The sequence below is a fragment of the Cupressus sempervirens genome, chromosome 6, assembly GCF_028749045.1.
Source record: "Cupressus sempervirens isolate cs-2001-9-10 chromosome 6, ASM2874904v1, whole genome shotgun sequence".
NCBI lineage: Eukaryota > Viridiplantae > Streptophyta > Pinopsida > Cupressales > Cupressaceae > Cupressus > Cupressus sempervirens.
Window position 1 is genome coordinate 678671396 of NC_143123.1, and position 27601 is coordinate 678698996.

At 37.1% G+C, this 27601-nt stretch overlaps 2 protein-coding genes across 4 annotated transcripts in view; one reads left to right on the forward strand and one right to left on the reverse strand.

Annotated features, from left to right (window-relative positions):
* Nucleotides 1-27601, forward strand: part of LOC149554011 (ATP phosphoribosyltransferase, chloroplastic-like) — a 144245-nt gene that overhangs the window by 85934 nt on the left and 30710 nt on the right. The window contains exon 5 of one of the 3 annotated variants that reach the window (XM_089789335.1): nucleotides 21892-21936. The exons of the other annotated variants lie outside the window; for them this stretch is intronic. Within the exon in view, the coding sequence (XP_089645461.1) occupies nucleotides 21892-21936 (45 nt within the window). The remainder of the gene's footprint in view (nucleotides 1-21891; nucleotides 21937-27601) is intronic. 3 annotated transcript variants of the gene reach the window in all.
* LOC149554012 (uncharacterized) lies at nucleotides 7194-10110 on the reverse strand. The gene is made up of 5 exons (XM_089789334.1): nucleotides 9454-10110; nucleotides 9186-9338; nucleotides 8644-9044; nucleotides 8101-8506; nucleotides 7194-7966 (listed from the first exon to the last, which is right to left on the reverse strand). The coding sequence occupies exons 1-5, from the start codon at nucleotides 9665-9667 to the stop codon at nucleotides 7386-7388; spliced, it is 1755 nt and encodes a 584-aa protein (XP_089645460.1). The 5' UTR covers nucleotides 9668-10110; the 3' UTR covers nucleotides 7194-7385.

Genomic DNA, 27601 nt, shown 5'->3' on the forward strand with positions numbered 1-27601 from the left:
ATTTTTCTCCCTCTGATCGTCGGGGAACAACATCTTTCGTATCCTTCGTAGCCTTCATTGCTTTCTCTATGTCCTCCTGTGCCTCCCGCAGCCTTTGCTTCTCTATGCGGGGGTCAAGATAGGTGGCCTGTTTAGCCTGGTTGCAGGTAATGACCAGAACCTTTTCTTTGTCGATGTTAATGAGATTTACTTGTTTTGGGCAATTCGCATCTTTGTGGTCCCCTGGACCACACCATTGACATAGTTTTTGCGGAGTGTCATTCTTCGGACACTCTCTGGTGAAGTGGTCCCATTGGTTTCATGCTCGACATTGGATTATGGGCCTCCCTTTGGAATCATATTGTATTCGATTTCTATTGTCATTCTTGCCCCATCCTCCTCGACGGTTATTCTGATAGCCACCGGATGTGACAGTATTGTTTCCCTCAGTGTCATTATTTGTGCAAGACGTGGATGGTTGTTCTTGTGTGAACAATATTTGTTGGCTCCTAGTGTTCATGTTAAATGGACATTCCTTGGTGGAATGCCCTAGGACTTCACAGATATCACACATCGCCTTTTTGGGACACGCTCCCTTTGAATGACCCTTCTCTTTGCAGTCCGTGCACCAGATTTCTCCTTCCTCCATGCGGCCACTTGTTCCCATCATGGATTTGAATTCCCTGCACATTTGCTCCAAGTCTATTTGGAGTGCTTGCACTTTCTTGCTAGCCTCCTCCTTGCTGTCAGTGCTGCTTCCCTCGTTGGAGGATTCATCGCTCTCGAAAGATGAGGAAGATTTACTTCTCCTCCTCTTCTTCTTCTTTGTTGTTTTGCTTTCACTTTCTAGATTTAGGGCACGGTCATATGCATCAGTGTAGGACGTGGGCGGAACTATTTTCATCTTTCTTCTCAATGCTCCATGGAGGCGTTCTACAAACCATTGTTTCTTTAGTTTGTCTGCCAGTTGAGTACCCATCCGGCTAAGAAGATATTTAAGCCTTCGATTGTAGGATCGAACCGTGTCCTTCCCTTTTTTGCAGTTGTAGGTTTTTGCTACAACCTTATAATCGTCCCGGAGCAGTTGGAATTCTTTCTTGAGATCATCCCATGTGGAGATCTTTGCCTTGTCCATGTCGAAGAACCAATCCACCGCTACCCCCCATAAGCTGGTGGGAAATTGGTTCAGCCATTCATTCGCATCTGTGACCACGTTGGCGATCCATATCGTTTTACACATACGGCAATGCCGTATGGGATCTTCCTTCCCATCGTCCGTGAACTTTGGGAGTTTCTGCTTTTGAGATAGTACTTCTTGCCCATTGATTGCCACTAGATCGTGTCGCTGAACTATTAGAAGTTGATCTTGACAGGTTACTCTAACCACCGTGTAGTGCCGCTTCGGCACTTCCTTTCACCCCAGTGTCCTTTGTTGGCCTCGCCTCTTCTCCTACTTCTTCACAGGTTTGCTTTCATAGTATAGTGTGTGATAAATGTAGAAATTTCTCCTTTGTCTCCTCAAGCACTGCCAATCAATGCCATGTTTCCTCGAGCAACTCCTCGTTGCTCCGTTTGCACCGTTCCAGCGAATTGAGGCACCCTTTGCTAGTTCCTGTGAACCCCACTACAACTACCACACTAGGTGATTCCTCCGGCTGCACCTCAATCCGTTCCCCAGTGAGTTGTCTTATCCTTTGTCGGCGTTCGGCTTCCCCACATACAATTTGTAATTCGTCGATTTCTTCCCTCAAATTCCTATTCTTATTCAAAAAATTGAGCATTTGGCATATAGTACCATTATAAAAGAAAATCAAAACAGAACTCTTTTATTTAATTATTCTGTATACATCATGTGTCGACTTATGCGACAATTACAAACTTGTGAGTGCCCTTGACACCACGGCACAATAGCTCATGGTTCAGTTTTCTAATGTCGTGCAGCTCTTTCCTCATAGAATTTCTTCGAAGTCTCCTAACGGCATTCCTCACGTTCCGCTTCCTCCCGGCGTCTCTTTTGCGCCATGTAGGCTTGTGTGATTAGACAAGGAAGTTGGTCCAGAAATTTATTTGTGGTGGGGTTCGTGTGCATATCATCCCACACACTGTCTACGTAACACCGTTCTCGGTGGCTTCCTTTTGTATGAGAGTTTCTAGGCCTATGCGATACAAAATGTGAAAGTTTTACGCTACCTCATGCTCTCCTTCAAAAATTTATGTTTCATTGTCATCATTTGTCTTCTGGTTGTCTTGTATTGTTCTTCCCATTTATCTTCGTCCTTCCATACTATTCCGAATTTGAACTAGCAACAACACCAAATGTTCAACTTGTGGCGAACATGAAAGAAAACATATATTCAATGCAAAATACTATTAATTATCAAATGCTTTTCCGTACATAATAATGATATTCCGAACAATGATAATGATGCCGAAATACATAAGTGTCCACAATATTTATAATGTCCGAAACGGTGCCAATGAAATGACACAACTGTCGCCGCATCGGTAACTTTCTAACTACCCTTTTTCTGGACAACACATAGTGATCTCCACAAGTGTAGCATCCTAAAGGTGACCCCTTCTTTTCACTGCCCTTGCTATTCTTATTTGTATTGAGATTACTTTTAAAATCCTTGATACCATTCCCTTTTGGTTCTGGTTTGTTAAATTTATAATCCTTAAACTATTTCTTCTGGGATCCAATATCTGCACCTTCTATATTCTAGTTTGTTTTTCTTTTATTATCCTAGATGGAATCATCTCTCTTGATTTTATATTCCTGACAGACAACCTTTTTTAGAGCTTCTTCCATGGTTCGAGGAGTGAGAACATCAATTGCCCCTCTGATCCTATTATTCAATCCCACGATAAATTTCCTCACTTTCAGGTTCCTATCTTGTTGGTATGGTGGTACATATTTCAGTAGTCAAGTGAATTTCTCCCAATACTTATGTACGGTCATATCTCCTTGTTTGAGATTTTGGAAATCTAGCAGCTTTTGGTTATAGAAAGTTTGGGGTAACCAATAGTTCCTAAAGATGGTTACAAACTTTTCCTAGGTAATTTCAGTTGTTTTAATGTTCAGTTCAACTTCGGTGTTTCCCCACCATGTAGCAACTTCTCCGGTAAAGTGGTATATTCCCCCAAACCACTTTTGAGGTCTCTAAAAAATTCTTAATTTCAAAGTATTGTTCCATTTCTATTAACTAGGCCTCTGCATCCTCTCCGGATTCAGAACCAAAAAACTTGGGTGGTTTGATCTTCTTAATGTCTGTAGACAGGTCGCTTACTATTTCAAGTTTCTTCTGTTTTTCGGTTTTGGTAGGTGGAGTTTGAGGGGTTTTCTTGCTGTGTACAGAGATTTCTGTTTCTATTCTGGGAGGGGGTGAGGATTGCATTTCCTTTGGGTTCTGCCCCATTTGGGCTGCCATCTCATTCATTCTTTTTTTTCATATTGTCTAACTTCAATTGCATTTCTTACAAAATCTGAAGTAGCAATTCGGTGGAAGATTGTGGGTTATTTTCATGGACCATGTCATGGCCTGCAACATTCTCATCATTGCTCATATTTCTTGTGGGTTTGACCTTAAAATTTATAAGATTCTTAAGTCAAGTTTGATGTTTTTTTTTTTTTAACATGTTTTCAAGTTTCAACAAAATAAAAGAGATTGCAAGTAGATAAAACACACAAATAAACCAATTTATTTAATCAACTTTAATACTTCTATGCTGCGTTTACAACAGCCTTTATTTCCAAAAATTTCCTCCTTAGAGGATGTTTACATTATGGATTGAGTTATTCTTGATTTTCTTGATTTTCAGCAATCAATTCAGTTTCAGACTTGTACGTATCCTGCACCATCGAAGATCTATGGAAGTGCATGAGAGAGTTGGCCTGGTGGGTGTTCCAAATTTGAATCAGTTTGTTTCTATAGGCCGCTTTACTAGCAGGAGTCCACCTCACTCTTTCCTTCCTCATTTGTTGCAAAGCTTGTTTTAGGGTTTCATTGTCCTGAGGCATGGAACAACAAGTGTGATTAAGTTCGGCATGTTCCTACTCTAGTATGAAAAGATGGGATGTCGCGTTTTCTTGCAAGGTGTTTTACGTACTTGCATCCTGTACATTTAATCTAATAAAAATCTTAGGTTTACTAATCCTTAACTTAAGTAGTGTGCCCAAGGTTTAGTGTCGAATCCAACACTCTAATAATATATGTAACAATCGAATTTTCTTAACTAAAAAGAAAAGAACTAATATTTGATTTCAAATAGAAATGAAAGTAATTCTTTAACTAACTTCGGAAACATAACATCTTAAAATTCATTTCATGAGATATTAACTGAAATAACAATTAATTGAAATAACCATTTCCTAACATTCTTTGTATACAAGTAATGTAAATAACTGTCATTTTTACTATGATACAAAAGGAAACAAATGCATTGTAGGGATATAGAAGGAACATACAAAAAGTAGCTGATGAGCCTTTAACTGGTTGTGCAAGCCTCGACTTCCGGGTAAGAGGAGAAGCATTGACTTAGGCTTAACCTCCCAACTGCGGAACATATCCATCCCAACATAATCTTTTGAAAAGAAGGGCCCTCCCTACCCTAGGGCTAGGCTTGGGGTACTACTAGTTCAACCATCCGAGCAAAATACCGACGTTTAGAATGTCCACACAGTCATGGATGGACATGTCTGAATAATTGGCGCTATCGACATCATGTGATCTTTAGAAGGCAAGCACTTCTTAAACTTCCTTGGCCAAGGTTTTTGTATGGGTTTCTAATATCTGATCACCACCGCTCGACTTGACAATAGGAAAAACAATACAAATGGACATGCATGAGCTATTAAATAATTTTTTAAAAATAATATATATTTATTGTATCACATCTGATTTTGTTTCATGTTTTTGTAGATTTTTCTCTCACCTTTTCACCCTCTTTCTTGGCCATACAGTCGGGTGAGTCCTAGATGTTCAAATCCTAGAGTAATCAAACTTTTTTTGTTGAACCTCAGCTGCTGTAAAGAATATTATAAAATTTTAGTATGTCATATCACAGTCTTTAAGACTTGAGAACTGGTCTTAATGGACTTGTAATGAATATAATTTGATTCTGAAATCCATTAGTAAACAAAGACGTATGAACATATCATGTACATTTGATCTTGACTCAACTTGGGAAGAATGGACTCATCGAATATCTATTTGACATTGCAATACAATAATAAGGTACGAAATTCATGGTCACATTTCTAACTGCTGTAAATTTGAATGCAATAATAAATATACAGTAATTTATGATTGGAAAAGCTAACCACATAACCTGGTCTAGAAAATATGGGCTTGGCTTGACTCTATGCAGCCAGTTCTTGACGTGAGCAACCAAAATGCAAAGCTCAGGATAAAAATAAATACGACTTGTCCTTGATCATTCACAACAGAAATAGAATGAAGAAAAATGTGGGATAGAAGAGGTATATCGTGTAGAAGAATAACGTTTTTGTTCTCCCGACTGTGCATAAATAGAGGAGGCATTCGAAATCATAAAGGCTTCCAAGAAGCTGTGACTTTACGACTGGTTATAAGAGAAGAAGAATCATCTTCTTGAATGATCAATAAAATTGCCAAGTGTACATTCTCGCCTTATAAGAGGAAGAAAAAATAAATATAAAAGAGAACTTGAAGGTTACGCAATCAAAAGGATATTTTATAAAATTATATACATACTTATATATTTGCACATATATATATATTATTATGATGGCATCATATTTAATATTTATCCAAGGTTGTACCTACTAAGGTATGCATGTCTAGATGTGTATGACTTGGAAGATTATTTTATATCCGTATCTTCTCATGTTGTATGCACATTTGGATATACGTATTTCAATAGATATAATCTTGTATAAATTAATACTATGGTGTCACCTTATTTTTATATCTATGGGCACATACATAAATATGTATTATATTGAAGTGATGAGAATGTCAACCATAAGCCATTAAAGGTATGTACTTTAATTAAGTTAAAATGTTTAATATTTTAATGTTTATCTAATAGCTCATGCGTGTCCAATGATTGTATCTTGTTATACAAGTCACTAGGTCCTTACCAAGATAGTCAAAGGTCATACCTTTCGATCAGATAAATGGACTAAGGTAGCACCCCATTCCATAGATCTTGTTAAGCAATGCTTTTCCCCTTCGTTTGCTTCTGCAATAACTAGTGCAACAATTTTCACAATAATAACAAGTTCCATGGTAAATCCATAATAACAATTAACATAGATATTAGTCAGGAAGTTAGTCAATAACCATAATTTTGAAACCAGGCAATTGCTAACTACTATCATCATCATATGACAAATAACAAATAACAACCATCATCATTAAACAGTTATACAAAATAATTGATGACAACCAATTCCATAGGATACAACAGTTATATTTAACTACCCTTTTAACATGAATAGGAAAGAAAAATCCATTCAACTCAATGGCTATAATAATTTAAATTAGGTCAAAATTTTGGATGTTACAGCAATATCGGTACATTTGAGATCACATCTTGAAAAGATTCTCAATAAAATACTAAGTAGTGACAAAATGGACAAACAATGATTATGCTGAAGATGAATGGGTTGATTGACTTTGACATTACAACTAAGCATTAAGAAATTATAATATTGATAGATGATTAGTGTTATTATTACAAGTCAAGTATTGGTTGTGTGCAAGCCGTTGGCCATGAAGAGGTGATGACAACTATCTCTATCATCATTGGTGGAGTACTTAAATGATGTTACAATCTTCCAAACCAATGCGAGGAACAATATTATGTTATTGATTATAATTTGTCACAGAGAATTCAGTGACTCTAATTTGGCGGCACTAATTGACTTTTAACTAAACACCCTTAAACTCAAAGAAACGTGAATCGGAATCGGATCGGAATCGGCAAGGCCGAATCGAATCGTGAATCGGCAATGAATCGGCGATGAATCGGCAAATTTGAAAAAACCCTTTAAATTTAAAGATTTTAACAATTTAAAACTTATTTCATGCACCCTTTATTGAATATAACTTAAGCACACTATAACATCATCAAATAGAAGTTAAAACTTAACATACATAAACATGAAACATAAAATCCATCACATACATAACTATGTTATCTAAAATGTAAATTGTAGGCTAGCTGAAGTAAATAGAAATCAAATGATCATAATGATTTAAATCATAGAATGTATGTAAGATGATCCATAAGACATCAAATCATAAATTTATGTAAGAATCTAAGATGAAGATCCATGAAAGTTTGAAACTTTGAAACATATGTCGATCAATGATTTAGTATCAATATCTGTAAACAAAATATAAAAACAAGGCTCCAGCTCAAGCCTCAGGCTCATAGTCATCATCATCCTCAACATCATCCTCAAGCTCGGCTACAGCCTCAGCCTCAGCCTCTGAGTATCCAGTCTGCCTAGTAGTAAGGCGTCTAATGTAGGTCCTAGAGGACTGTCGAGCCATATCTCCCGCATATAAGATGGGCTCACGAATGTCGCTAGGGCCCGTGTCTGTGTGTGCACGTGTGCGTCTACCAATGCCTGAAGAACGTGCTCTAGCTGCCTCAGCCTCTATATCCACCTGGTCAATCCACGCACGGTCTTCCTCAGTGAAGACTGGATCTACAACCTCTGTGAGCCACTCTGATTCTGGATCAATCTCCTCCAGAATGATTGGAGAGGAGTCAGTGCCCAAAATCTGTCTGATCCTAAGATGGAGGTTGTAATGAACGAAGACAAGATCATTCAACCTCTGCACTGTCAAACTGTTTCTCCTCTTCGAGTGGATGTGCTCGAACATGGACCAACTGCGCTCACATCCAGAAGCGCTGCTTGGCTGACTCAGAATACGAATGGCAATTTTTTGAAGTTTTGGGGTTGTGGCCCCAAACATTTGCCACCATCTATCTGAAATAAGGGAAAATAAAAATAATTAGTCTCATTTACAAATTACAAATTACAAGTTAATTCTAAAATTACATAATCAACTTTAATTTTAGAATCTAGATTCATGAACATTGAATATATTATTTAATTTTTACCTGGCTGTATTGTTTCCCGAGCATCTATGGCTACCCTGCTAGAGAAAAGTGGCCCTTCTTTATTATTGAACTTATCAAGCTCAATAATTGCAGCACTGCTATCCTCATCAGTACTCAACCTCTGGATCACTGTATATAATCCGGTGAGAACCTCCTCATCCGCCTTGAAGTCAGGACGGAAACGAAATGCCGAATTCAAAAAGTAAGCTGCTGCATGGATGGGTCTGTGGAGCTGATTCTGCCATCTCCTATCAATGATGTCCCAAATAAGGGCATACTTCTCCTGCACTCCTGCATACTGAGCTCTAATGGCCTCCTTGGCCCTATCCATGCCCTCATATATGTAGCCCATAGAGGGCTTCTCCCCATCAGCAGTTCGTAGGAGAGATACAAGAGGCTCAGTGGCCTACATATAAAGTAAAACAAAAATTTGAGTCAAAACTTAAACATAGAATAATTCAATAATATAAGGTAAAACTAAATCATTAAACAATTAGCATAGTAAACTGTAAAATATTAAATGTTAAATTGCAATAAAATTACCTTAAGTATTTCTCTAGCAGGTTTCCAAAAACCATCATCATCAAATATGCAATCCACCACATCTATCCCTGCAGTGGTCGTAGCATAGGAAGATGAAATCCACTCCCGCCCAACAAACATGCTCCTCAAATCATCCCTTGATGTCAACAAGGACTGCAAGGTGATGAAATTCGAGGCAAACCTCGTGATCCTTGGACGAGCTAACTCTTTGTCTCCTGTGTACTTCCTCATTGTGCTAAGGACAAATGAATGATTATAAATAAACTTACATATGTTTTTTGCCCTTTCCACACATGACTTGACCCACTCAAGTTTGCCAATTTCCTCCAACATGAGGTCAAGGCAGTGTGCTGCACAAGGGGACCAAAATATGGTGGGGTGCCTCTCCATCAAAAGTTTGCCTACAACAATTTTAAGATAATTAGAAATTCAAATTTCAAACATGTTAGAACTTAGGAAACTTAGAAATTCTAAGTTAGAATTAGAAAAAGTTCAAAATTCAAATAAATTTATTTTCAAAACTTAAAAAGTTAAAAGTTTACCTGCAGCAACATAACTTGCTGCATTATCCGTCACCACTTGCACCACATGTTGTTCCCCCACCTCTGCTATAACTTCCTCAATAACCTCACATAAGTATGTGGCGTTTTTTACATGAGCAGAAGCATCAATGGATTTGAGGAACATGGTATATCCTACAAGTAACAAAACAACGAATTATAATTACTATTAGCAATCAACAAATCAAAATTTGAAATAGTCAATCACGATTCAAAATTATGTATGTAGGAAAGTAGAATGATCAATCACCTCCACAGGATACAAGAAAATTGAGGAGTGTTCTTCCCCTCCTATCTGTCCAACCATCAGTCATGATGGTGCAACCCTTTTCGATCCACTCCTTTCGGTTGTCCTCAAGCTCATGCCTCATATCCTCAACCATTTCCTCCAGGAGGTATCCACTCAACTCAGCCTCAGTTGGGGCTTTAAACCCCGGACCACAAATGGTAACTGCATCTATCATGTTCTGCCAATAAGGAGTCCTGTCACAAATAGATAATGATATTGATTAGAAATTTAGATGTCAAAAACTAAAATCATAAAACAAGTAGATATAATTAAAGTTTTACTTTTACTTTTAACTTTAACTTTGAAGATAACAAAGAAAAAAGAATCAATTACCTGGCTGCAATAAATGGAATGTTGCAAAAGTACCAGAATTTACAAATCTCTTTTCTGGCAGCATCATGAATCTCCTTGTTCAAACCCATGCCCTCAAGCGTGGGTTGGGAGCCAGGAGTAGTGCGGGGCACAAAGTAACTATCCATTCTGCTTTTCCGCACTCTAGGCCGCAATAGGTTGGTGTTGGACTCTGTCTCAGTATGAGACCGACTACCACTAACACTCACATGAGCACTAGCACTAGGATGAAAAGGAGGCCTAGAAGAACCCTCTCCAACACAACCTACGGATGCGGAAGCTGATGCAGATGCACTTGCAGATGTAGATGCGGTTGCGGATGTGGGAGCATGGGAGCCAATACCTCTTAACCCTTCAAGTTGCATTTTCTTAGTCAACTTGTCTTGTTCAATTTTTTCTAATGCCACTAAACAAGAGCGTTTTGCCTCAGCGGTTTGTTGAGTGCAAACTGTGACATCATGGCCAGGTATGCCAGCAATGTGGTATTTCAATCTATAGATACCTCCTGAATTTATTTTTTCTTTGCAAAATATACATTTTGTTTGATATTTGGTTCTCCCAGAAAACTCTTCATTATATTTCCAGCATTCATCTTTTTTACCCATTGTGGAAATTGGAAAATGAAAGCAAAGGGCTGCTGCAATAAAAAAATTCATGTAAAAAATCAAAGTTTGCAACTAATAAACAAAAACTACAAAACAACAAACCCTAGTTTGCAATTTAGTAAAACTAAAAATAAAAAACATTCAAGATTTGCAAATGAACACTAAAAAAATTTAACAAAAAATGCATACTACACTAACATGCAAAAAAAAAAACCAACACTTACCTCTTGCAAATGAGTTGAGGAGTGTTGATATTGACTCCTTAATGCTCCCAATGCAATTTATGGCCTCCCCAAATGGACTTCTGATCTCTTTGGTGCTCTTCCTTCTTGCCGGTTGGAAACCTATGGATTCTCTTTTCTCTTCTTCTCTCTCACTCTTCCTCTCTTCTACTCATACTAAGCAAATAGAAGGCTCTTTAGGGTTATAACAAAGAGGAAAGTCAACTTAGAAAGCAAATAAAACATGTGTTTTTTTAAAAAAATTGAACTTTCTATCCTTGCTGCCGCGGCCGATTTCTGGAGATTCACGATGGCGATTTTGGCGATTTTTGCCATGAATCGCCGATTTTGGCGATTCAGGCGATTCACAAGAAAAAATCGCCATCAGCGATTTCTGATTCCAAAAAAATCGGGAGCCATGAATCTTATCGCGATTTCGGCGATTTCATGGCGATTTTTGGAACTATGCTTAAACTATATCATTAAATCTATCTAATTGATATTATAGGCAGTGATTGGAATATGTTGATAATATTGGTGAAGTTGTAAAGGCTATTCAATTACAAGAAGGTTAGTCATTGATATTACTAATCAGCACTTGTGGTCTGATGATTGTTAATCACTGATGACTAGAAGGACAAATAAGAAACAATATTATGGTCACCATTTATGGTTGAGCTAAGAGGCACAATGATAATTAAGTTATCAGCAGTTAATGCCAATTAGTCAATCATGGAAGGATGCGATTAGTGAAGGGAGGCCTTGAGGAATAGACACGAGACATGTCTCTTGAAATATAACTCGTCATTTTAAACATGAAGTGTATGAAGGCAGTTATTTCCACTTCATTCAACTGCACTGGAAAACTTATTTCTTGATTTAATCCATACTTGGATCTGCTGGATGGAGCATTTACCTTTTGCGTTTTGAGTTGCATGATTACATTGTAAAATAGAGACAACACCATGATTGCATGTATTGAAAGTATAACTAGAAACAACATCAATTTTTGAAGTTGCAAACACATAATTTAAAATCTAAAACTGCAACATATCACTCATAGTGATATTACATATTTGCACAATTAGATCGTCATATCAGAGACAACAAATATATGGCTACAAGCAATACTCATTGATTCCATATCAATATTGTTATTACAAACGTAGCATTATTATTCTATCACTTTAACATCATTTTCATAGCATATTTCATATTGGTATATTAGACATTACTATTACATATGTTAGAATGATTTAGAATAATTGAGGGGGGGGTGAATCAGTTATCCTCAGGTCTAGATGTACCAATTCAACTTTTAATCACTTCAAATACTTCAGATCTAAACATTTAGTAGCTTGGTTTCTATAGTAAATAACAAGCAACATAAAACTTGCAGTCCACTATTGTAATAGTAACAAACTTGTAGAATGTAAAACATTAACAATAAAACATCTTAGATAACATCCACACAAGTGTGACACACGGATTTAACATAGACACCCAATTTGGGAAAAACCACCAGTAACATGTCACCAATTTTTCACTCTTCTGAAGTGAGCTCTGTTAGGAGCCAACCCCGTTAAAGGTTACAAAACACACTATTAAATGTGACCTTGTTAAATGATTTAATCACCTTGTTAGGAGTGGCCTTGTTAGAGGGCTTTAAAACGTTCCATTAGAATGTCACCTTGACTATAGGATTTACAAATAATAGTTAGGTCAACCTTGATTAAAAGATTTCAAAATGATACAATAGTTAGAAAGTAACAACAGGTTGATCTGATAAATGCAATTCACTTTGCAAATACAGATCACAAATTTAGTTCAATAGCTGACTCGTTGACTGACCTCCATTGACATCTCCATCATTGATTCGCTTGGCAATCCTTCAAGCAATCACTCTTCTCCTCAACACTTTAATGTTCAGCCTTCAGCTCAAGTTCGCCAATTAACAGAATCAACAACTGCTCCAACCTTGTTAGGTTAGCCCTTGTGCCTCCTTAAATAGGTAGTTCTAATCTTTTGCCGCTTAAACGTCACCATAGATCTTAGGGTTTTGTCAGATTCATTGAATCCTTCCATTATTTTGTCTCCTCTTTTACCTTCATGAAACTTCTCCAAACTTCTCTTTGAATTCATGCATAGAAATGCTCAAACACGTTTCCCTTGAATTAAATGCTCTAGATTATCCATCCTTATCTTCAACACAATTTCCATATTCCAAGAATTCAAATTGTGTAAGTTGGAAATCAAGATTTTCTCACAAATTGAAAAATGTTGTCACTCGGCCAACATTGGTTTCTGGCACTTGGTCATCACTGAATTACTCGGTCAATACTAATTGTTTTGTTCAACATACTTTCTGATACTCGGTCAATATTGATGCTGGGTTGATACTGTATTTTGCTCAACTTATACTATTGCTTAATCAACTCTAGCATCAGTCGACATAAATTTCTAGTTCCTTAATCTTCTGTCCTTTTGCTCGGTCAAACCTATGCATTTGGTCCTCCATTGATCACTTCTTTTAGGCTTCAATACAACTATCTTCTCCACTTCTATTATGATTAAACAATCATTTTATCTTGTCAAAGTCCAACTAATCAAGTGCCCATTGTAGTTTTTCATAACTCAACCTTTCCTCTAGGTCCTTTTGTTATGTTTTCTTCTCAAATCTTCTTCATGAATCATCTTGATATAGCACTCTACTCAGATAGCAATTGCCTTACCAATAAGATTTTACATCAATGACAACATAACAATTGTTCCAATAGTAGTTTCCAACAATCTCCCTCTTTGGCATTGATGGCAACACCTCTAGTTACCATGCAATCGAAAACATTCAATTGCTTTGAGCAGCTCCCTCTGTGTTCAGTATCAAATCTTTATTAATATCCTTAGTTTCATTCTAATTCTCACCTCAGTGTCCAACAATCCTCCTTTTTAGTTTCATTCTGATTCTCATCCATGTAACTTTGACGTGTAACATATAGACTCCCTCCATCATATCAAATCATGAAATCAATTAGCTCTCTTGTATTGTTGGTGACACCATTCACTCATTTGTCTCGGTTAATGCATTCTCCTTCTCTGCAACATCTCTTACTGTTTTCTTCTTTATATGATAACTCTTCATGAATATCTCCTTCATATGGTAACTATATATTATCTCCCTCTTTGACAACAATGCCAAAGACACTTCATCTTTCTCATGCATCTTCATCATGTAGAGGTCTCCTTGTCGGCACTTCTGTATCTCATTTTCCATTTGTCATCTTTTCTTATGACTGATACAACATCTTGTGCTTCTCTCCTCAGTCCTTTAGGAAGCTCCTAAAGTATGACTTTCTGCATCAACTAGTAAGATATTTTGATCAACACATTTGATGCAGAGCTCCATCTTAGCTTAAGTAGCCTTAGCTAGGAGAATCACCTCTAATTTACCTCTTAGATACTCATGTGCATCCTTAGGTAAAGCCTTAGTGAAAATATCAGCTATTTGCTCCTTAGTATTCACATATTCCAATCTTACTTCTTTATTTTGAACCCTCTCAAATAATGATACTTGATAGCAATATGCTTGATCTTTGTGTGCATTACTGGGTTCTTTGCTATATTTATATCAATTGTGTTATTGCAATTGATAACAATAGGTCCAGTGATCTCTTCATCTAGCAATATGCTTGTTCTTTGTGTGCATTACTGGGTTATTTTCTATATTTATAGTACTTGTGTTATTACAATTGATAACAACAGGATTAGTGATCTCTTCCTTCATCTAGCAATATGCTTGATCTTTGTGTGCATTATTGGGTTCTTTGCTATATTTATAGCATGCATTATGTTAGAACAATTCATTTCTCCTACTACATATTCAGCTTCTATTGTTGATTGTGAAATACAGTTCTGCTTCTTACTTGTCCATGAAACTAGTCTCTTTCCTAGAAAGAAAGCGGTCGGGTGTTGGTTAATTAGGAGTTGGTTGAGCACCTATTTATATTTGTTGCTAGGTGTTATTTTCTATCTGCACTTTGGGAGAAACGTTTTACATATCTGCTATTGCATTTGTTTGTTGGAGAATTCTTTTGTTACTACTAGACTTCATTTCAAAGGGTTTCAAGGCATGTCTTACCTATAAGTTCATGGATTGTAACTTCTAATTTTTCTGGGTATTGTTGATTTAGATAATGGGGGCTTTTTTTTTTTCAACTGGGTTGTTGATATATTGTGAAAATACTCAATATCTAAGTTGATATTAAAATCTGAAATTTTCAGTTGTATATTCCCTATGTAATATCCAAATATTTGAGTTGAAATTATTATTGTAATATCTTCTATTTTGCTGCTATATTATTGAATCATAAATTGCAAAACTTAAAAAAAAAATCATTTCTTTGGCACAAATTGTTTGAGAGCCAGCAGGGCTCTCAAACAATTTGTGTCAAAGAAACAGGGGTATCAAAGCTTGCTTGCAAAGTGTTTGACAAAATATCAAAGAGCTAAATTATTAAAGAATTTGGTGTTTGATGAAGTTATAACCGGTTGGGGTTATTACATCGGCCCGAAGGGGATCTTTGTCTGGAGCAATCTTGATCTGAAGGCAATTTCAGCCCGAAGGGGATCTCAACCCGAAGGCAATTGCTCTAGTACCACTGTAATGTCCCAAAGGGGAACTCAGCTTGAAGGTGAGGATTTGGAGGGAAGATTTTCAATTGCTTTGGTAGCCAATTGTATCTGTTGTATGGTGAAGAATGTGCATGATTGACCTTACGTAGTGGAGGAGGCAAAGAATGTTCCTTCGGCAATGGTAATAGGCCACACGACAAGTGTGAAGTTAGTCTATACAGTGTTCACTAGATGGTCGTATGGTAGCCAAGACTGGTCGTGGGGTGTGTGTCAAGTAAACAGAATACATGTATGGTGGTCTATACATGGGGAACAAGTGTTGGGGCCAATACAGTGATATTGATATGTCGTATGGTAAGGGTAGAGATGGCGGAAGGGGCATATGATGCCGACAAGAGGAGACGTTCGGTCTGGAGTTGTCACACCACGAGTTCACCAATACTTGACTAAGTGCATAGTTATATATATATTTGCAATCACAATGATTCCACCAATAATAACAATTTATCAGACACAGAGGATGTTTGCAAGAGATACCCTAGAATGGAATACAAATTTTCTATAGATGATGCTCAAACTTGCCAGATCCAAGCAAAGTAATACAGGATCGGAATAGGGTGAGGGTTAAATCTCACCAAGATCGAAATAGCCAAATAGGGAAGATCTTCCACTTCTGAAATGACGAACAATATAGAACTCCAACAGGAATTCGCAATACAATAATAATAATTCCAAATCGCATAACAACTACTGCCTACATGTCGTACTTAAATACCCTTGGGAGGAACTCCCGAGGGTTTACAAATATAGACGATGGCAACACCTATGGAAACAAAAATAAAAATGGATTCAAGATATACTAAATCAATTGGAACCACAAATACAAATATTAAATATTATTAACTTGGGCCCCATATTTATTAATTAAAGTAACTAATTAAAGGTCCTTTTATTATATTATTTAAATTCTAGGACCAAATAAATAATTAATTTAATTTAATTATTACATTAAAATTTGGGGACATGACATTAGTGCACTCCTTTATGTCATCAAACTCGGTATATAGCTTAGGGCTAATGCAATCTCCAACATGTCCTGATTATGTTCTTGTTTCTCTTTCATTTGTTGAGTTGTCAGAGGTCTTGGTATCTCCACATATGCATGTTCCACATAGTGTATTGCTCCTCCAATTCCTGCCAAACGCAACTTCATCAAACTCTGCCATGCAGGAAAGTTTTCCTTGTTGAGCCTTGGCACCTCCTTTTTGTACATCTTGATCTTTAGCTTCAAGTACTTTCAAACTTTTCCATTCAAGCACCAACTCTTTGATACCAATTGTTAGAATGATTTAGAATAACTGAGAGAGGGGGTGAATCAGTTATCCTCAAGTCGAGATGTACCAATTCAACTTTTAATCACTTCAAATACTTCAAATCTAAACATTTAGTAGCTTGGTCTCTATACTTAATAATCAACAACATAAAATTTGCAGTCCACAGTCCTAATAGTAACAAACTTGCAGAATGTAGAACATTTATAGTAAAACATCTTATATAACATCCACACAAGTATGACACCAAGATTTAACGTGGAAACTCAATTTAGGAAAAACCACTAGTAACATGTCACCAATTTTTCACTCTCCTGAAGTGAGCTCTATTAGGAGCCAACCCTGTTAAATGTGACCTGGATTTAATCACCCTGTTAGGAGTGGCCTTGTTAGAGAGCTTTAGAACATTCCATTAGAATGTCACGTTGACTAGAGGATTTACAAATAACAGTTAGATCAACCTTGATTAAAGGATTTCAAACTGATACAATGGTTAGAAAGTAATGACAGGTTGATATGATAAATACAACTCACTTCACAAATACAGATCACAAATTCAGTTCAACAACTGACTCATTGGTTGGCCTCCTTTAACATCTCCATCATTGATTCACTCGACAATCCTTTAAGCAATCACTTTTCTCCTCAATACTTCATTGTTTAGCCTTCAGCTCAAATTCGCCAATCAACGGAATAAACAACTGCTCCAACTTTGTTAGGTTAGCCCTTGTGCCTCCTTAAATAGGTAGTTCTGATCTTTCGCCACTTAAACATCACCGTAGATCTTAGGGTTTTGTCAGATTCATTGAATCCTTCCATCTTTTTGTCTCCTTTCTCTTCTAGAAACTTCTCCAAACTTCTCTTTGAATTTATGTATAGAAACGCTCAAACATGGTTTTCCTTGAATTAAATGCTCCAATCATCCATCCTTAGCTTCAATAGGCTTTCCATATTCTTGGGATTTAATTGTATCAGTTGAAAATCAAAATTTTCTCACAAACTAAAAAATGTTGTCACTTGGCCAACATTGGGTTCTTACACTTGGTCATCACTGAATTGCTCAGTCGATACCAATTGTTCTGTTTAACATACTTTCTGATACTTGATCAATATTGATGCTCAGTCAACATTGTATTTTGCTCAGCTTATACTATTGCTCAGTCAACTCTAGCATCATTCGGCATAAACTTCTAGTTCCTTAATCTTCTGCTCTTTTGCTCAATCAAGCCTATGCATTTGGTCCTCCATTGGTCATTTCTTCTAGGCTTCAATACAACTATCTTCTCCACTTCTGTTATGATTAAACAACCATATTATCTTGTCAAAGTCCAACTGATCAAGTGCCCATTGTAGTTTCTCATAACTCAACCTTTCCTCTAGATCCTTTTGTTATGTCTTCTTTTCAAATCTTCTTTATCAATCATCTTGATATGACACTCTACTCAGATAGCAACTGTCTTACCAATAAAGTTTGACATCAATGACAACATAACAATTGTTCCAATTGTAGTTTCCAACAACATATTCATATCATCTTGCATACATATGTTGTGATTGAATCTGAAATAGCAGTTGATATCTACAATATCTCTGTTAGTCTAAGTGTAAGGCTCTGATAGAGGAGGAGGGAGAAGTTAAAGGTATTTGTTCTAAAGTCCCAAGTTAGCCAAAATGGGGACAATATAATAATGCTGCCAGAATGATTTTGTGCTTCATGTTTTTACCGATTGAGGATGGCACCACTCTTTCCAATTTCTTGGTTTGGTGGTGAGAAACCTAACCTAGCTAGCGGGGTCTCATAGTTGCAGCTTTTTTAGTGTTCTTGAACAGTTCAAAAGGTTTTATATTTGGAGTGATGAAGTAGTTTGCAGTTTTCTGATGTGGGTTTCTAGTTTTTGGTGTGTAGTGTGATTTTCTGAGTTAAAATTCAGGAATTTTGGCTGTCTGAGATTTATTTACTGTGACAACTTTATATAAGGTATTTGCTGGTTAAGTTTGAATACCAATTACTGAGGTTTTGGCTCTTGCATGTGCCCTTCTTGTCAAGCTTCTGTGTGCTTTATGGTTTCATTTCAGTGACCAGAAATTCTGATTTCAATTTCTTATCCTTGATATTGTAATTGAAGCTAACTCCATATTTTAAGGGTTTCAAGTTATCTTATACTAGTTTTCTAATTCAGCAGTGATGCTGTCAAATCCCCAGATAAATCGGCAGTTGTAATTCATTATTTATATTGACAAAGAGATGAAGCCTCAGGCCCCCCCTCTCATTTGTTACTAGCAAACACTCTTTCTTCTTTCTATGATTTTTATTGACTTGGTGGCAATAGTTTCAAAGCCCCCACTCCATACATGTTTACTGTTGTTAGCATTGCATTTGTTTATTTATGTATTTGGACATATCGGAAACTAACAATTGGCAGTCATTCTACTTTAGCTTCTGTATAGTTTCATATATTTTAGAAAAAACCAGGGGTGGTTATTACAGCAATAAAGCTTGTACCTGAAGACACTGGACAATTACTCAAATGTTCACAGAGAATTGTGGACCAAGAATTAATTAGAGATAATAAAAAAGTGTCAGAGGTGTAGTATATTGGGACTAGGAATGAAAGCAAGTACAGACAAATAGAACCAGGATTGACACCAATTCATACTTGTAGGTAAAAGGAATCTATAAATTTAAGAAGAGACACAAGATACCTGGTCAGAAATAAGGAGCCATCTTTTCACTTACACCTTATATACCATAAAGTAGAGTGAAATATTGAAGAGGCGTGTCATCTCCTCTACTATTGCCCACACGGAAACTTAATTCTAGGTAGATAAAAAGTTCAAGTATGACCTCTTTGTGGCAGTTATAGATATAGCTAAAAATTGAATGATATGTGAAATGCTATTTACTAAGAGGAAGTGTTACATAAACTACACAAATATGAGGGTGACAACCATTGATGATATATACCAGAAACCATTTCAATTATGTTTGATCCATTGGCAAAGGCTGGTAACACTTCAAAATGTCTCTAGAAAATTGAGCAGTGTTTTCTGTAGTTTATAGTCATTCTCTGAGAGTTTCCAAAAGTTTCAGAATATAACTCATCTTATGGAACATTCTTTATGTTTTCAATACCATACCTAGAGTTTGTAATACTCTCTGGCACTGTTAATGAGTTGCCAGAAGTGAGAGATATTTCTAGTATGTTTCCATACCATTATTTTTCCTTGAGGCTCTCTCAAGAAGTCTTCCCCAAAATTTGCAGTGTCTCCTGACCTAGGAGACTGCACTTTTGACATTCATTTCCAAAGTTCCGAAGTATCTCATTTCGTTTCTTAAACATTATTGTAAATCAGTAAGATGAAATATAAAAAGCTCATCATTTGGAAGTTCTAAACCACAATTACATAAGGACCTATATTTTAGTTTCAAGGGACACTGTAAAGTTCCAATATTTTTCTGTTTTCCAGAGGGTTTCTCTTAGTTTCTATGATGCAGAACTTAGGGAAATGAGAATGCAGTTTGAGGTATACAATATTTTTTCCTGAATTTTGGAATGGCAACCAGATGACTTTTAAATTAACTCATTCCATCTAATAGCAACTGAAATTTTAAACTGTAATTGATATGTGTTGAATTTGCAATGACAATTCTTCCCTCTTATCTTTGTAAGGATTTTAGCTTTTTTTTCCTAAAAACTATACTATTTTTAATATTTTATTCACCTAATGGAGCAAGGTGTCTGGTCCTGAACAAAGGTTATGGCCCCTCAATGTTTCCGAATCCCAAAGACATCTAGTATCTCAGGGACATCACTTGGATCCCTGTGGAAACATCCTTGTTAAATGCTGATTTTTCTATAGAAAATCTTGGATAAACAAAAAATATAGAAAATTATAAGATTGGATCTCAACTTATTTGTTGAAAAAAGAGAGGATGATCTACAGCCAATTGGTAGAATAATGTAAAATAAAGGGATAAATAATGACAAAATGTTATTAAATGTCATGGATCCGCTCATTTCATATGGCAATGGTAGTCAACAAAACATAAGCTTTAAGAGATCTTGCAAAGGATAATGTTTAGGTAATTACATAGGTGGTTTGTAACAAACAAATTTTCTAGTTTAGAAAGATAGAGCTAAAATCTGAAATAAAGCAGATGTGAGAGCAATACTTGAAACCAAAAGTACCGAAGTGAACATCTTTGATTCCATTTCGTGTGAAATTAACTAAAATAACAACCAACTGAAATAACTGATTTCTATAGTAATTACAAAAGATCTTAAATCATTACCATCAATTCTATGATATTTAATAATTACAAGAGAAAATAGTGCATAGTAAAGAATTGAAGAGAAACATACATAATCTAACTGAAGGGTCTCATAATTGTTGTGCAAGTCTCGACTTTCAGATAAGAGAAGCATTAGCTTAGGCTTAACCTCTCAACCACGGACTTTATCAATCCCCACATAACCTTTTAACAAGAAAGACCCTCCCTACCCCAGGGCTAGGCTTGGGGCACTATTAGTCCAGCCATCCGAGTTGTACCGGTGTTTAGAATGTCCGCTTAGTAATAGACAGACATGTTTGATTAACTGGCGCCACTGACATCATGTGATTTGTAGACATGCCTTTAACGACCTTGGTCAAGGTTTTTGATAGGTTTATAACAGTAAAATTCGGAAACTCGCACCCCCTCCCAAACCTTGAAGTATCCGTCCCTAAGACATCCCCGCATCGGGTACTTGAGTACCCAAGCACCCCCACCTCCGCCATTCCGCAACCATGCCACTGCTGGGATGTATACTTGAATTTCTATTTGAGTTTTGATTTTTGAATGTTACTATTGGGTATGTAATATGTTACTATGTTGAATGTCAATGGTTCTAATTCGTGTTGCAATTTTGCTATGTTCAAGTATTTTAATTTGGTATGTTCTAGTGAACTACTGAAACATCATTTCATAACTAGCATTTCAAATTCTATATGTATACTATACAACACCCCTCTCTGGCCCGTCCTCCCCTTGCTGCCATCCCCCCACCATCCCGAAAATGTGGCCCATTTTCCTCGTGTCCCGAAAACTTGTCTCAAAGTACCCTCGTACTGGTGTAACACTAGTTTATAATACTCGATCATCACCGCTCGACTTGACAACAAGGTAAGTAAATTGGACATGCATGAGCTTATTGAAAGTTCTTTAAGTTTGAGTGATTAAGTTATCATGGCAAATCTGATTGCTGTTCCTTGTTTTTGCAGAACTTACTCTACCTCTTCACCATCTTTCTTGGCCATCTAGCTAGGGTGAGTCCTTGGTGTTTGTTCATTAATGAAATCCTTCCATTAACAGTTCATTTTCTGAAACTCAGCTGATGCAAAGATAATTTATTTTTGGCATTAAGCCATCCTTGAGACTCAAGGACTTCTCTCTTGTAAAATTAGATTATATTATTAGAAATAAAGGACAACCTAATCAAGAATAAGAATACACACATTGCATATCTGTTCTGTTTTTTATTCGAATAGGTTAGTATACATGATAAGTTTGATCGAATCAACTGATCATTATTCATCTTTTTGTATCACAGACATGCCTTGAGGAATAACATTGGCATACTTAAAACCAACTTGCACCTAGATTTTGGATACATATATATCAGATAAGAAAATAGAAGTATCCACATAACTTGATTAATGATGGAATGAATTCGGGTAGTCCCGACTGGCCAGCTCTCAATGATTTGAATAGCCAAGGTGAATGCCTGATACAAAGTCCCTGTCTAAAACAGCAAGCTTGGTTTCACATTTAGTATTGGGAGCTGAAAGGAAAGAGTAAGAATATGAAGAGAAGAGAGGGAGCCGTATGAATGTTAAGTAGAAAAGAAAGGAATGCAGTCGAATATATGTCTAGGCAAGAGAGAAAGCTTAAATTGAAGTCGCGGCTTAAGATGGCAGTTATAAACAATATCATTGGCTTCTTGGTTCAGTGATTCAAAAAAGAAAGAAATAGTGCCAAGTGTACTCATTGTCTCTCATAGAGACTTATAATTTAAAAACATAATTCGAAGGACTCCTTATAAAAAAGAAGAATTTTATAATTATATATATACTATGTTCCCTAGGGATGCGTCCCCCCCAAAAAAGCTAGTGTTTCGGGGATGGGGACGTCCCCGTCTCGGGGATTTGCATCCATCCCCAATTTTTTAACACACAAAAAATTAAAAAATAAACAAAAATGTCACTTTTGCTGTCCCCATTTGCCGTCCCCCCGTCCCCAAAATTGGCAAATAAATTTTGTCGTCCTGGAAACCCGTCTCACTATCCCCTGCCGTCCTCATCCCAGAAACTCGAGGGACATAGTATATATATATTTGCATGTATATGTATTATTTTCAAAAGATGTCATCATACTATTATTATGTCCAAGGTCATACCTATTAGGATACGCATATCTAGATATGTGCATAATTTGGAGAATTTATTTTAACTTCATATCCTATATATATATATATACGTTAATAGAGACAAGCTTGGATATTTTAATATCATGGTGGCATCATACCTTTATACGTATGTGCATATATATACATATAATGCAATGATGAGAATGCCAACATAGATCATCAAAGGTACGAATTTTGATTAAGTTAAAATATGTAAAAGTTTTATATGTTGTCCAAGTAGCTCATGCATGTCCAATGTATGTACCCTATTATATAATCGCCAGGTCCTTACCACGGGAGTTAGAGGTCATACTTGTCGATCAAATCAATGGACTAAAGTAGTGCCCAATTCCGTAGATCTGTCAAGCAATGTTCTCTCCCCTTCGTCTACTCCTGCAACCACCCGTGCAACATTTCCACAATAATAACAAGTTGTCCATAATAAATCAATACCTACATATAACATAGATAGTTGTAAAGAAAATAGTTAACTACCATCATTCAGTAAACAAGCAACTGCTAACTACCATCATCAACATATGACAAGTAATAGCTAACTACCATCATCAATAAACAATTATTCATAATAATTGATAACAACCAAGTTCATATGAAACAACGGTTAAATGTAACTACCCTTTTCACATGAACAAGGAAAACAATAGTTTTTAACTAATCATCTCAACGGCTATAATTTATTTTTAATTAGGTCAAAATTTTGGGATGTAACATGGTTAGTAATGTAAACTAAGAAGAAGTTATTGGGGTTGCTCCCTTTCCCTAGGCACCTTTTTTTGCAGCTGGCTCTTTACAATCTTTACATGTCTACCTTCAACCCATGGAGGTTCACATGCTTGTCCCTCTATTGATTACCTTCTTTTTGCCTTCACATCACCATCTTTACAGAACACACTCACTGCCACCCAAGTTTATGACCACTAGCTAAGATCAAAGGCACTCTGTAGATTTTTATTCCCGTCGCTCTAGCTGTGTGAGATTTTAAAATGTAAGTGAATTAGTTCCCGTTTGCATAAATTCATATAACATTGTCCCAAAGTAGTTTCCTTGTTCAAGGATGGTTATGACTTCTATTCGAGAAAATAGCCCACACCCTGTTTCCTCTTTGACAACATATTTGCAATCTGAATGGCTTAAAATATCTTGGGAAAATTCTCTTGGTTACCCCCTCATTTCTTTCTACTTTTGACGAATCTCTAATCAACAACAATTTCAACCTGAGAGGCTTATTAAGAGAACATCGTTGATTTCAAATGAGATGGAAAAAAGTCAAAATAATACCTTAGTTTTACATCATATATTTCCACATCGGTACTACATTGACATTCATGCCTATTTTTTGTTCAATTTTATAAATAAAATTATTTATAAAATTTAAATGATGAAGGTAGTCTTTTTAGGTCACCACCAAGTGCGAGACTAATTTGGTGTATAAGATACCCCTTAAGAAAATATTACTTGAGATGTGTAATGTTCCCGGTATAAAATAAATCACTTATCAAACTATTGTAATGGGCCAATTGGTTTTATGTATCTCGAACCCCTTCTTATTTTTGTTTTCGTAGTTTGTGTCGTCATCGGCTATCTTTGTACACCTTTGGAAAGTTTTCCTTGATGGGTATTTAAGCACGGCTTAGGGGTAGTCTTTAGGTATGCAATTTGGATTATTTTCTCTATATTGCGAATTCCTGTTGGGATTCCCTACTGTTCGCCATTTTGAAAGTGAAAGATCTTCCCTATTTGGTCATCTCGGTTTTAGTGGGATTCAATCCTCACCCTATTCTGTCGCCTATAATACTTCGCTTGGATTTGGCGAATTGGAGCATCATCTTTCGACACATATTTTCTTGAAGGAATTATCTGTATTCGAGTCTCAATTATCGCATCTGCCTTCCATAAAAATCTATGTTTGTGTTTGAACAAGAGTGTTGTCACCGTGGGCTCAAATATTTGTCCGTACTACTTCCTCTCTTTCGAATTGCTCTTCCTTGGACGTACGGCCTTCTCCCTCCATTGACATTCCTGCACATCCATCTTGTCTTCCATCCTCACTTTGTACGGCCTACCGTACGGCCCTCATAACCTCACATTGTACACCCTCCTTTCCACCACATCGTACTCCTCCACCCACCGTACAACAATCTGCTTCACCGTACGACCACCATACGACCTGAAAACTAAGTCACCATACTGCCACATAACATCCCTACCATATGAACTTTTTTGAGAAACTGTACAGCCCTCCCTGTGCATTGTCCTAGTACTGTATGGACATCTTGGAAGCCTAAATCTGTACTTCCCCTCTTCCACTATATGGATCCCTCTATTAGCACTATAAAAGTTTACCTTCGCCATACTTTCAACCCTTCCGTACTTGGGAACATCACAGTGGTATCAGAGCGCTTCGATCCTGCTAGCCTATGGACAGTGAATGAGAGTTTATAGTCGGAAGAGAAGGACACATTCCATTGATCGAATGGCTGCTGAACCGGAACTGACAGCTACCGAACTCATGACACTACTGAGGGAACTTGCCAAGAATCAGGCACAGATCACTAATACTCAGCGACTCATGGAAGAGACTCTTAAGAAGTTGGCGGACAATAAAATATTTGGAGAACAGAATGGTCACAACACGGACTTGGTGTCGGGTAAATCAAACCCTCATCCAGCACACTCTCGACCCTCCATGTTGTTTTTTCCCCCATGGACAGAGGCACAACACGGAGGTAAACAACCAACCTTTGAAGAGATGCAAGAACAACTGAGAGAAGACGAGAAGAATGCAAATCTTGAGGAAGATATATCTTACAAAGATTATGTGGAGCTGAGAATGAGATATTTGGGAGGCGGAAATAAAGGATATTTTAACGATGATCTCAAAAGAAAGGTTGAGTAAAGTAAATTTGACGGATCCAGTTCCATATCTGCGCAAGTGTAGGTAATGAAGGCCGATACTTACTTCCAGCTAAATCCTATGCTAGAAGAAGCAATCAAATTTGCGGCACTGTACTTGGAGGGAGTTGTGCATGAATGGTGGCATCACGACACCATCACATTAGGGCATTATCAAATAAATACTTATGCAGAATTCACAAAGAGATTGATAGAGTAATTTGATGGTAAAGATTTGGAACTCAATTTCAAAGATTTGGCACAATTGAGACAAACTGGATCGATCGATCAATTCATTGCAGAATTTTAGAAACTCTATTTTGGTCACAAACATTTTCAAAAGAAGGCGGGGGTAGTGCTCTTCATGGACGGACTGACAGAACCTCTGAAAAGTTGGGCAAAGGAGTTCAATCCTGCTACCCTATCGGAGGCAATCAATAAAGCACGGAGTATGGCATCGTCATCAGTGTCATTCTCTCGAAGTTACTCACATTCCAAACCGTTGGCGTTTTTGAGGGACAGACCTTCGCCTAAAAAGTCGTCGTTGGACGAAGCTACCAAACAGGAACTTCGAAGGAAGAAACTGTGTTTCAATTGCAAGGGACCTAGGGAGCCTGGCCACAAATGCCTTGGAAAAGGGAAGATCCATTACATTGAGGTTGTGTCCGATGATGAGGACGAATAGGAAGAAATGCTGGCCGAAGATAACTAACTTCACAATGACACCAACATGGTCAGTTTAAACCGTATGGAGAGAATTACAGCTTTGGTACGATGTGGAGGAACTATTGCCTTAGCCAATAGCCCGAGGTGCATAGTTTTCCGTGTACGGGGAACCCTTCAAGGACAAAGGGTTATTGTGATGCTAGATAGCGGAGCCACTCTAAACTTCATTAGCTCATCTGTGGCGAAGTGAAGAGGTCTACCTACGGAGACACATGCAAGCTTTCAGGTCAAGGTTGCCGAAGGGACTCTTCTACCCTGCATGCACCTTGTTCCTCAGCTAAGTATCACAATGGCAAATCACATGGTGATTGAGGATTTATTCATAGTGGACCTTGATGACATGGAGGTTATTCTAGGCATATGGTGGATGGAGACACTTGATGAATACACTCAGAGTTTCAAACGGATGGACTTCACATTTGTTGTTGATGGAAAGAAGGTTGTCCTCCATGGAATGGCAAATGCAGGTTCGAAGGAAGTTTCTGTGCATCAGATGGAGGCAATTTTTCGACGTGATGATGTTGTGTGAGCGGCACACTGTTTTATCTCGGCGGAACCTATAAAAGAACAATAGACACCTCCACAAGATGATGAATTCTAGGATATTTTAAGTAAACATGATAAAGTTTTCATAGACATTCCTCTTGGCATACCGCTTCATCGAGGGTTTGAACATACTATCGAGTTGGAAGTAGGAGCCAAGCCAGTCATAACCACATCATACCACCATCCCAAGAAATTCAAAGATGAGATCGAAAAGATGATTCAAGAATTGCTAGAGAAAGGTTGGATCCGTCCCAGTTCTAGCCCTTTCGCCTCATCTGTGGTACTGGTCAAAAAGGATAGGACAATGCGCATGTGTGTGGACTACTGTGCATTGAACCAAA

Coding starts and splice junctions, on each gene's coding strand:
- LOC149554012 (XM_089789334.1), bottom strand. CDS start 9,667: ATGATAGATGCAGTTACCATTTGTGGTCCGGGGTTTAAAGCCCCAACT. Junction 9,339..9,453: donor TTTTCTTGTATCCTGTGGAG/GTGATTGATCAT, acceptor TGTTACTTGTAG/GATATACCATGTTCCTCAAA. Junction 9,045..9,185: donor AGCAAGTTATGTTGCTGCAG/GTAAACTTTTAA, acceptor AAATTGTTGTAG/GCAAACTTTTGATGGAGAGG.